This window comes from Euphorbia lathyris, chromosome 6 (assembly GCF_963576675.1).
Source record: "Euphorbia lathyris chromosome 6, ddEupLath1.1, whole genome shotgun sequence".
Taxonomy (NCBI): domain Eukaryota; kingdom Viridiplantae; phylum Streptophyta; class Magnoliopsida; order Malpighiales; family Euphorbiaceae; genus Euphorbia; species Euphorbia lathyris.
The window spans coordinates 65,402,374-65,412,778 of NC_088915.1; the positions used below are offsets into that span (position 1 = coordinate 65,402,374).

The following is a 10,405-nucleotide window of genomic DNA, read 5'->3' on the forward strand; positions in this document are numbered from 1 at the left end:
TAAGTGGGCTTATATGGACTGGGCTTGGAATTTGATTTTTGAGTCCGAACCCGCCTAAATTAACGGTGGGCTAAGCTGGGCTTGAGATGAGCATTTTTATATAAAAACCCGCTGGGTTCGGTCCATGAATAGGTCTATTTGCAAGATCCGATATTGCAGTCGAATAACTATCAAATCAATTTGCTTGAATTTTCTGTTAAATAAATATAAAATTGATCTTATTTATCAACATTGGATGTAAAATTTCATGTACCTCAAAAATAAACTTACACTTCCAAAAATAAACGATAGAGTCAAATATAAACCTTTATCTCAATACTTTTTTTACTAAATAAAATACTAAAACATTGGCATAAGATACAATCAAAATCATAAAAACATGCCAAAATCCAACAACTAATGAAACACTAATATTAATATTAGAAAATTAGATTCTCAGGCCAGCTTTCAATTCCATCATTCCTTCTTATGTCGTATGAACCTAACCTAATGACAGATAATGATTTAATTAATTAACCCCCAAGATCATCCTCTTTTTATTAAATATACAAAGTACACACACCATCTCCATATATTAAATCTTAAAAATGATTAAAACACCTACATTAGTCAACCAAAAAGAGCCTTAAAACACACAAATCCACCTCTTTTCTTGGTGTTCAAATTCTATTATCCTCCATAACTTAAGCTCATTAATCAATTAAATTAAACCACAAGCTTCCTTACTGGATTAATTTTCATTCATGGAGTAAGATTAGCATAAAGCTTAGCTGTAAACACGCATTTATCTTCATTTATATATCCCCCAATTCATCATTTCACCTCTTCAATTCATTAATGGCGATTCAAAATGAGCATCATCTACTAGAGGACGTTTGGGCAAGCTTCATCGGAGGAGAAAAATTAGGGCAAGAGAAAGAGAATTCAAAACCATGGCAAGAAATGCCTAATCTTGATGAGAGAAATGGATCAATGGAGATTCTCGAGAGGCTACCAAGTTTAGGGAGATGGATGTCAATGGGAGCTGAGGCCTGGGAGGAACTTCTCGCCGGAATTGATCAATTTCCGACCAAGAATGAAAAAGAAGAAGGAATTTCCGAAGTAGAGAAGAAGAAGAAGGTGGTGCTGGTGGCGCCGAAGCATTACAGGGGAGTGAGGAGGCGGCCGTGGGGGAAATATGCGGCGGAGATAAGAGACTCGTCGAGGAAAGGAGCCAGAGTTTGGCTTGGAACTTTTGATACGGCTGAAGAAGCGGCTTTAGCTTATGATAAAGCTGCTTTGAGAATTAGAGGTCCAAAGGCATATCTTAATTTTCCGATTGAAACTGTTTCTAAGGCTTTGGGGATTGATAAGATCTCAGGTGGATACGAGAAGAAGGTTTCCGGCGGAGGTGATCGGAAAAGGTATTCAAGGGACTGGGAAATGAACAGTGTTGAACAGCCTGAGTTGAAGAGATCAATGGCGTTTTCCGGGGAAGAGATTTTTCCGAGCAATGATTTGGAAATGGTGGAATTTCAGGATTTAGGTAGTGATTTCTTGGACAGTTTGCTTTCGTCCTTCTGATTGGATTTGTATGCTTAATTTTAAGTAGAAAATACTAATAGTACTATAGTCTATAGAATACGAGATTGGATATGAATATTATTGTTTGTGTAAAATTATTTATTTATTGTTAGCCAAATTGGCTAACCAATTTAGGAACTTTGGTGTTGGATTTTTATTTAATGAGAAATGTTTGTTTATGTTATATCCTTTTTGAATTAGGATTAACATCCTGTTCTGTTTTATATCCTTTAACTATAAGCTAATTTTTAGTTAAGTCGGTTCCGTGATATGTTATCAGAGCCAATCTGATCAAATAGTTTAGGGTTCAATTTTTGACAGTCTCATTTATTGATTTAATTTCAAGACATGGTAATATGGATTTGGGTCATGCGCTTCAAGCCATGGGCATTCGCGTGTGGCGTGTGTCAAATATTATAATATAAAATGGATCTTTAACTACAAGCTTGAACTTAGTTAAATTGGTTCCATAATAAAGGTCATATTGATTAAATTTTCTACGTTCTTTAAAAATAAGGGATATTGACAAATTTATGATAAAAATTTAAATTAATTCTTTTTTAAAAATATTTTAAACTTTTTAGTTTTTAGATTTTTTATCGAAACGCTTGTTTGACAAGTGGTGTTAGACAATTATGGTAATATTAGTAATGTAAATCAGCCACAAATTAAGGAATTATATTTGTTAGACAATTATGGTAATATTAGTAATGTAAATCAGCCACAAATTAAGGAATTATATTAGCTGTAAATTAGCTAGATTTTACAGCATTCACATTGTAATCTCATGTATAAATATCTCATTCCAAATCAATACAAGACAAGGGATTCCAATTAACATGGTATCAGAGATCCCAACTATCCGGAACATGTTTGTCTCCTCCAAAAGTCACTGTATGGTTTAAAACAAGCTCCTCGGGCGTGGTACCAACGGTTTGCCTCTTTTCTTGCAACTTTGGGTTTCTCGCATAGCAAGTCTGATCACTCGCTCTTTGTCTTTCATCGTGGGACCGAGACCGCCTATTTGCTCCTATATGTTGACGACATAGTCCTTACAGCTTCTTCTCCTGCTTTACGAGAGACTATCATCAGACACTTGAGCTCTGAGTTTGCTATGAAGGATTTAGGTCCATTAAATTATTTTTTGGGTATCTCCGTCACTCGCACCCCGGGATCACTTTTCTTATCTCAGAAGAAGTATGCAAATGAGATTCTTACAAAAGTCGGGCTCTCTTCCTCTAACTCTTGCACTACACCTGTTGACACCAAGCAGAAACTCAGTCTCTCCTCTGGTTCACCTTATCATGATCCATCCGAGTATCGTAGTCTCGCCGGTGCATTACAGTATTTAACTCTGACTCGGCCAGATATTTCATACGCAGTACAGCACGTTTGTTTGTTCATGCATGCTCCTCGGACTCAGCACATGGCCGCCATCAAACGTATTCTCCGCTATGTTAAAGGAACTCTTGATTATGGGCTTCATCTCACAGCTTCTTCCCTTGATTCATTAGTCTCTTATACTGATGCTGATTGGGGCGGATGTCCTGACACTCGTCGATCTACTTCTGGGTACTGTGTATTCCTTGGGGACAACCTCATATCCTGGTCTGCCAAGCGTCAGCCAACTCTTTCTCGCTCGAGTGCTGAAGCGGAATACCGCGGGGTCGCTAATGTTGTCTCAGAAACCTGTTGGATTCGGAATCTCCTTCTAGAGCTCCATCTACCGATTCGGAAATCCACCTTGGTTTATTGTGATAATGTCAGTGCTGTTTATTTGTCCGGTAACCCGGTCCAACATCAGAGGACAAAACACATTGAGATGGACATACACTTCGTCCGTGAAAAGGTTTCAAGAGGGGAGGTCAGAGTTCTTCACGTACCTTCTCGGCACCAAATCGCTGACATCTTCACCAAAGGTCTTCCTCAGATTCTTTTTGAAGACTTTCGGTCTAGTCTCAACGTTCATCCTCCTCCCATTTCGACTACGGGGGTGTGTTAGACAATTATGGTAATATTAGTAATGTAAATCAGCCACAAATTAAGGAATTATATTTGTTAGACAATTATGGTAATATTAGTAATGTAAATCAGCCACAAATTAAGGAATTATATTAGCTGTAAATTAGCTAGATTTTACAGCATTCACATTGTAATCTCATGTATAAATATCTCATTCCAAATCAATACAAGGCAAGGGATTCCAATTAACAAGTGGAAGTATGCATCCGCGGGCATAATCGACGGATTTCACAAACGTACAAGTCATTCGCCCATATAATAAATCAGATACGTAGCTTTTAGAATTAATGGAGGTAATACATAGATGGATGACTTCTGTAATTGGTGGAGACTAAAATGGTGGTTAAAGATTGTTGTAGGCAACCAAATAATTTCCACAATCACGATATGATTTTGGAAGAATCCATTACAGGAGCTGCTATGGCTGGAGCCCTTCTCCAGCTATGGCGGAAGCCCCAATCTTCTATTATAGAGTGATGCCTTTTCAAGCTTAAAAATACTCATGCACATATCAAAGAATGGTTAACAAGATTTTTGAAGAGCATATAGGTAAGACAATACAGGTTTATATTGATGACATTGTGGTAATGAGTGCTTGAGATGAAGATCATCTAGAAGATATCAAGAAAGATTTTGACTTTTTTCAATGATATCAGATGAAGCTCAACCTTGAGAAATGTATGTTTGGGATTCGATTAGCTAAATTTATAGGTTTCATGGTCTTAAAGAAAGGTGTAAAACCTAATCCTGGTAAAGTGGACACTATACTCGATATGAAACTCCAAAAGCATTGTATGAAGTTAAAAAAACCACTACGAAAAACTTATAGAAATTTGGAAGGTTCACCTTTATGCACCGCACAACATTGTTTACCTTCCTACAAACCTCTTCAAAATGATCATCTTTTTCGATAGGATGATAAATGCCAAGAATATTTCAAAGGAATTAAGAAGCTCTTACTTGACGGAACTCAACGTCAACCTCAGCAGAAGCCTCCTGGCTCAACTTCTGCTATCCTGGGAGACCAAAGTCAGCAACAAAGAACAGCCAAGCCCAAAGCCAAATCCAACCAAGTTCAATCCAATATCAAAAACTAGAACTAGAACTAGACTTAGCTTGAAACTTGTAATCTGTATCTGGCATGTTTTATCTTTGTTGAGCTGACTATCTATATATATATAAGCATCTTTTATCCAAACTGCCTTTATATATGCGATGCTTACTTGCTGTGTTTATGTGCTGATCTATCTCATGTAACTACTCATTGAACAACAACTTAAAACTTGTGAACATAAAAATTAAACAAGTAAAATATACTCAGTATACCTCAACTCTGATATCTGAACTTAACTAAGTATCAAAACTGAGTAACGACAAAATGTTCCAAGTATTGACCTACTTCTGAAGCTGACCTTGGACTCTTCTCGATTAGATCTTAGAAGGTTTAGAGTTGAACTAAGTCAGTAGATCCAACCCTTACGGGGGAGCATTTTCAGAAGAATTAAAAAGGTCAACTATCATGGGGAAGCTCAACACTGAGTTCCTTAATTGAATACTTTTGCCAACATCAAAATGGGGGAGTTTGTTGAAATACATTTCCACATGATTTTGATTTGACAAAATTATTCCCATGATTAAAACAATTAAATTTAAGTGCTTTGATTTAATTGTACTAATGTGTTTGTTCAATGTTGAGTAAGTTAACTAACGAGAACAGGAACTGAAAGTCCATAAAAGAAAGACAGAACAAAGTCAGCATAAGCATGTCACACAGCAGAAGCTGAGTGGAATGCAACTCAGCTTTATGGAAGGAATGTCTTCTTCAGAAAAGCTTGAAGGCGAAGCGCTGAGTCAAGCTGAGTAATAGTCAAGTCAGCGTCAATGCTCCGTCAACTTGGCAGACAAGGTCTGACACAAATCAGAAGTCTTGGAAATCCGTTGCAAGGACCTTTTTGAGACGCATGGACCATCTGACTTTTGGCAAGAAGACAAAACCTCGCGCAAGAAGATGAAACTGGCAAACCTGGCATCTGGTAAAAATAGAAGACAGGATTGGCCTGCAGCTCTGGAAGCTGACCACGTGATGACGAAGAAGACCGTTCTTCCCACAACGGCTATGTCGAAATTCAAATCATTGGCACCCTAAAGATTGCTATAAATAGGCCAAATCATCACTTGGATCATACACATATACAAGAGATATACATACAGACAAGCAAAATCTTCACTAAGTGATAATCTAAAATAGAAGCTCTTTGAAAAGAAAAAGCAAGCTCTTACACCAAATTCCAATCATTGTGTAAAAGTCTAGATTGATTCTGTCATCTAAAGTGTTCTTTGCCGTATTAAGAACAATTTCTTATCATTTGTAAAAGGTTAGAAGAGTGAAGCTGAGAACTCGGTTATAGTACTTAGTGGTAGAGAAAATCTGAATACTCGGTTATAGTGTTCAGTGGTAGATAGGATTGAGTAGACGAATAGAGGATGGTACTCTTGCATACTCAGTTGCTATTGTAAACGGTTTGTGCTCTACCTTTAAAGAGCTCAGTAGAGGATTGAAAAAGCTCGGAAGGATTCCGGGGACTGGACGTAGGCGGAGAGGCCAAACCAGGATAAGTCTGCTGAGTAAACTCTAACCCTTTCTCTTGATATATATATATATATATATATATGTATGTATGTATGTATGTATGTGTTGCTTGCTTAAAATTACTCAGTAAATAATCTGTACAAGCTGAAGCTGAGTAATCTGAGTGCTGAGTTGGAAACTGACACAAGTGTTACTTTCCAACTCACAACTAAAACAGCTCTAGTCAGCATCTGATTAAAGCTGTCTCACATCACACTCAGCCTTGCTGACCTAAAACTGAGTTAAACTATCAAACATTCAATTAAGACAACATTATTAAGCGAAAAAGTTATATTAGTTCCTAACCCCCCCCCCCCCCTTGGAACTAATCCTATTACGTTACACGGGACCAACAAGTGGTATCAGAGCTCAGTAGCTCACTATTCAAGATAAAACTATCTTGAGCTGATCCATGTAATGGCTGAGAACAGCACTCATTTCCTTCCAGGAAATCAAACAACTCAGATACTCCCTGAGGGATTATCTATTAGTCGGCATCCTCTGTTCTTTGGGTCTAATTATACATTTTGGAAGAACATGATGAAAAACTTTATTCAGGCAACAAATATGAGTGCATGGCTAGCTATAGTCCAAGGCCCTTTTGTTCCCTATGAAATCATTGATGGTGTAAAAACTGTCAAAAGCGAGGCTAAGTGGTCAGAAGATGACCTTAAAAAATTACAAAATAATGCTTCGGCTACCAATATGCTTCACTGTGCGTTAGATGCTGCAGAATACAGATTTCAGGTTGCGAGTCAGCACAGGAAATCTGGAAGAAGCTGGAGGTTACTATGAAGGAACCAGTAAGGTCAAGGAGTCCAATGTGAATCAACACATGCGGCTGTACGAGCTGTTTGAAATGAATGATAATGAGGACATCTCTGAGATGAATGCAAGATTCACCAACATTATCAATGAGCTTAAGAGACTCGGCAAGAACTTCACTGAAGAAGAGCAAGTGAAGAAGATTCTAAGAAGTCTCCCCAAGAGCTGGCAAGCAAAGATGACAGTTGTTGAAGAAGCTCAGGACCTGACCACGTACAAGTATGATGAGCTCATCGGATCCCTGCTGACCCATGAGATCTCCATGAAAAAATTTGAGGCTAAAGAAAAAACTGAAGACAAAAAACAAAAATCTCTTGTCATGAAAGCTGACTCAACCGAAGCTGACTCATCAGATGATGAGGAGATGGCCATGTTTACCAGGAAGATGAAGAAGCTGTTTAATAAAAATGATAAGTACAGCAAAAGGTCATTCAAAAGAAGAGATAAATACAAAGCTGAGTCTAGCGACAGCAGACACAAGAAGGACAACTCAAAGCCTGTTACTTGTTTTGAATGCCATCAAGCTGGGCACATCAAATCAAGTTGTCCTACCTTAAAGAAAGACAAGAAGGGAAGTAGAAAGGCAATGGTGGCCACATGGCGTGATATTGATGAGTCAACCTCATCAAAAGCTGATGCCACCGAGTCAGCTAATATCTATTTCATGGCTGACGAATCTGCTGACCACTGTCTCTCTGAGCAAGCTGACCTCTCTGATGGATCTGACCATGAGGAACACTCAACCGAGGTAACATCTCTACCCTTACTCAGAAATGAAATGATAAACACCCTGAGTGATCTCTATACACTGATAAAAAAGTGTAACAAGAAAATAAGAGCACTCAACAGGCGGTGTGATGAGATTGAAGAGGTCAAACTCAGTGACCTCCGACATCTTCTCCAGGACAATACCAGGCAAGATGAAAACTTGAAAATCATGCATGGGTTTGTCTCTGAAGTCCAATCAGACTCTAAAAAGCTGAGAAAGGACATCACATCCATACAGAACCAACTGAGTTCATCGGCTAAGAAAAGGTTCTATTCAAAGACTGAGTATTCGGGTACTAGTCAGCAACGGTGGTACACTCAGCAGAACAGTCAGTGTGATTGTTGTGGAAAGAAAGGACACACTATAAAAGTGTGTTGGTATGCTCAGCACCATCGTGCTGACCAAAAATGGAAATACCCCCAGAGAGTAGTTTATTGTCACTTTTGTGGAAAAGATGGCCACACTATAAATGTATGCCATCACAAAATAAAATATGATGCATCACCTGTTGACTCTAACAAACGAGGACCCAAAAAGACTTGGGTACCTAAAAATAACTAGTTCAATTGCAGGTGAGCCTGAGGTGTGCTGAGAAGTCAAAGCTATGGTACATTGACAGCGCATGCTCAGGCATATGACTGATGATGAAACTTAGTTCATCACACTTGTGCATAAACGAGGAGGAAATGTAAGTTTTGAAGACAATAAAAAGGGTAAGATAGTAGGGTCAGGTACTGTTGGTGGTAATCCTACTATTGAGTCAGTCTCCCTAGTCAGGGGTCTTAAATATAACCTACTGAGCATAGCTCAGCTATGTGAAAGCGGTAGAAAGGTTGTATTTGATGCCACTGAGTGTAGGATACTCGAGGGAAAAACAAATGAGTTGATTTTAACTGCCCCTCGTGTTGACAACGTTTTCATGCTAAACCTAGAAAAGAAGTTTTCAAAGAATATATGCTTAGTGTCAAAGGAAGATAATTCCTGGCTATGGCATAGGAGACTTGGTCATGTAAGCTTGGACCTCCTAGCCAAATTAGCAAGAAAGTAATTAGTTGATGGACTGCCCAAACTCAAGTTTGAGAAGGATCAATTGTGTAATGCTTGTCAGCAAGGTAAACAAACTAAAAAATCTTTTCAAAGTAAAAATGTTGTCTCAACCAAGGGTCCATTAGAGTTACTACACTTGGATCTTTTCGGACTAGTCCAGCCGCTGAGCTTGGGTGGTAAGAGATTTTTCTTGGTCATTGTAGATGACTTTTCTCGGTACACTTGGATCATCCTGCTGAGTAGCAAGGATGAAGCTTTTGAGATGTTCTCAACACTGGTAAGAAAACTTGAAAATGATAAAGACCTAAAATTAGCTCACATCCGAAGTGACAATGACGGAGAATTCAAAAATCAACAGTTTGATGAATTCTGTGAAGTCAGCGGCATTGACCACAATTTTTCTACTCCTAGAACTCATTAACAAAATGGGGTAGTTGAAAGGAAGAACAGAACCTTAGTTGAAATAGCTAGGACAATGCTGAGTGAGAATAGGCTTCCAAAGTATTTCTGGGGTGAAGCTGTCAACACAGCTTGCTATATACTCAATTAGGCTCTAGTCAGACCCATACTTAAGAAAACCCCCTACGAACTTTGGAAAGGCCGAAAACCCAATATTGGATATTTTCGTGCCTTTGGTTGCAAATGTTTTATTCTAAATACTAAAGACAACCTTACTAAGTTTGATTCAAAAGCTGATGAAGCTATCTTCTTAGGGTACTCAACAAACAGCAAAGCATATAGGGTGTTTAATAAACGAACCCAAGTCTTAGAAGAATCTATACATGTTGAGTTCGATGAAACTGACCCTGCAGGGAAAAAAATTCAGCCTACCGAAGATGACACATGCTCAGCTTCCGCTGACCAAAATGGAGCCACTGAGTCACTACCTCAAGGGCTGACCAAAGGTAAGAACGAACCTGAAATTATCTTTGCTAACCAATTGAATCCTGCAGAAAATGTCGAAACACCTATCCCTGAAGACACTACACTACCAAAGGAGATTAAGGTTCCAAGAGGACACTCTGAAAGTAGCATTCTTGATGCCGATGAGAACACCCTGATGACCAGAAATCAACTCAGGAGATATCTCAGTAATGTAGCTTTCGTGTCAGTTCTTGAACCAAGAAACTTCTCAGAAGCTGAGAACAATGAATTCTGGATAAATGCGATGCAAGAGGAGCTCGATCAATTCAAGAGAAGCGAAGTATGGGATTTAGTGCCTAAACCAAAGAATTAAAAGACCATAGGAAAAAAATGGGTATTCCGTAACAAGCTAGATTAATAAGGAAACATAGTCAGGAACAAAGCCAGACTTGTAGCTCAAGGTTACAGTCAGCATGAAGGTATTGACTATGGTGAGACCTTTGCACCCGTAGCTAGATTAGAGGCTATAAGAATATTGTGTGCGTATGCTAGCTTTATGAACTTTAAATTGTTCCAAATGGATGTTAAAAGTGCATTTCTTAATGGAGTTATAAATGAAGAGGTTTATGTTAGTCAGCCTCCAGGGTTTGAGGATCCAAAATTTCCAAACCATGTTTATAAACTCA

General features: G+C 38.4%; 1 protein-coding gene across 1 annotated transcript; it reads left to right on the forward strand.

The window, feature by feature from the left end:
• Positions 1–653: 653 nt before the first annotated feature.
• On the forward strand, positions 654–1,747 carry LOC136233534 (ethylene-response factor C3). The gene has a single exon (XM_066023216.1). The coding sequence runs from the start codon at positions 838–840 to the stop codon at positions 1,561–1,563; it is 726 nt and encodes a 241-aa protein (XP_065879288.1). The 5' UTR covers positions 654–837; the 3' UTR covers positions 1,564–1,747.
• Positions 1,748–10,405: the final 8,658 nt, after the last annotated feature.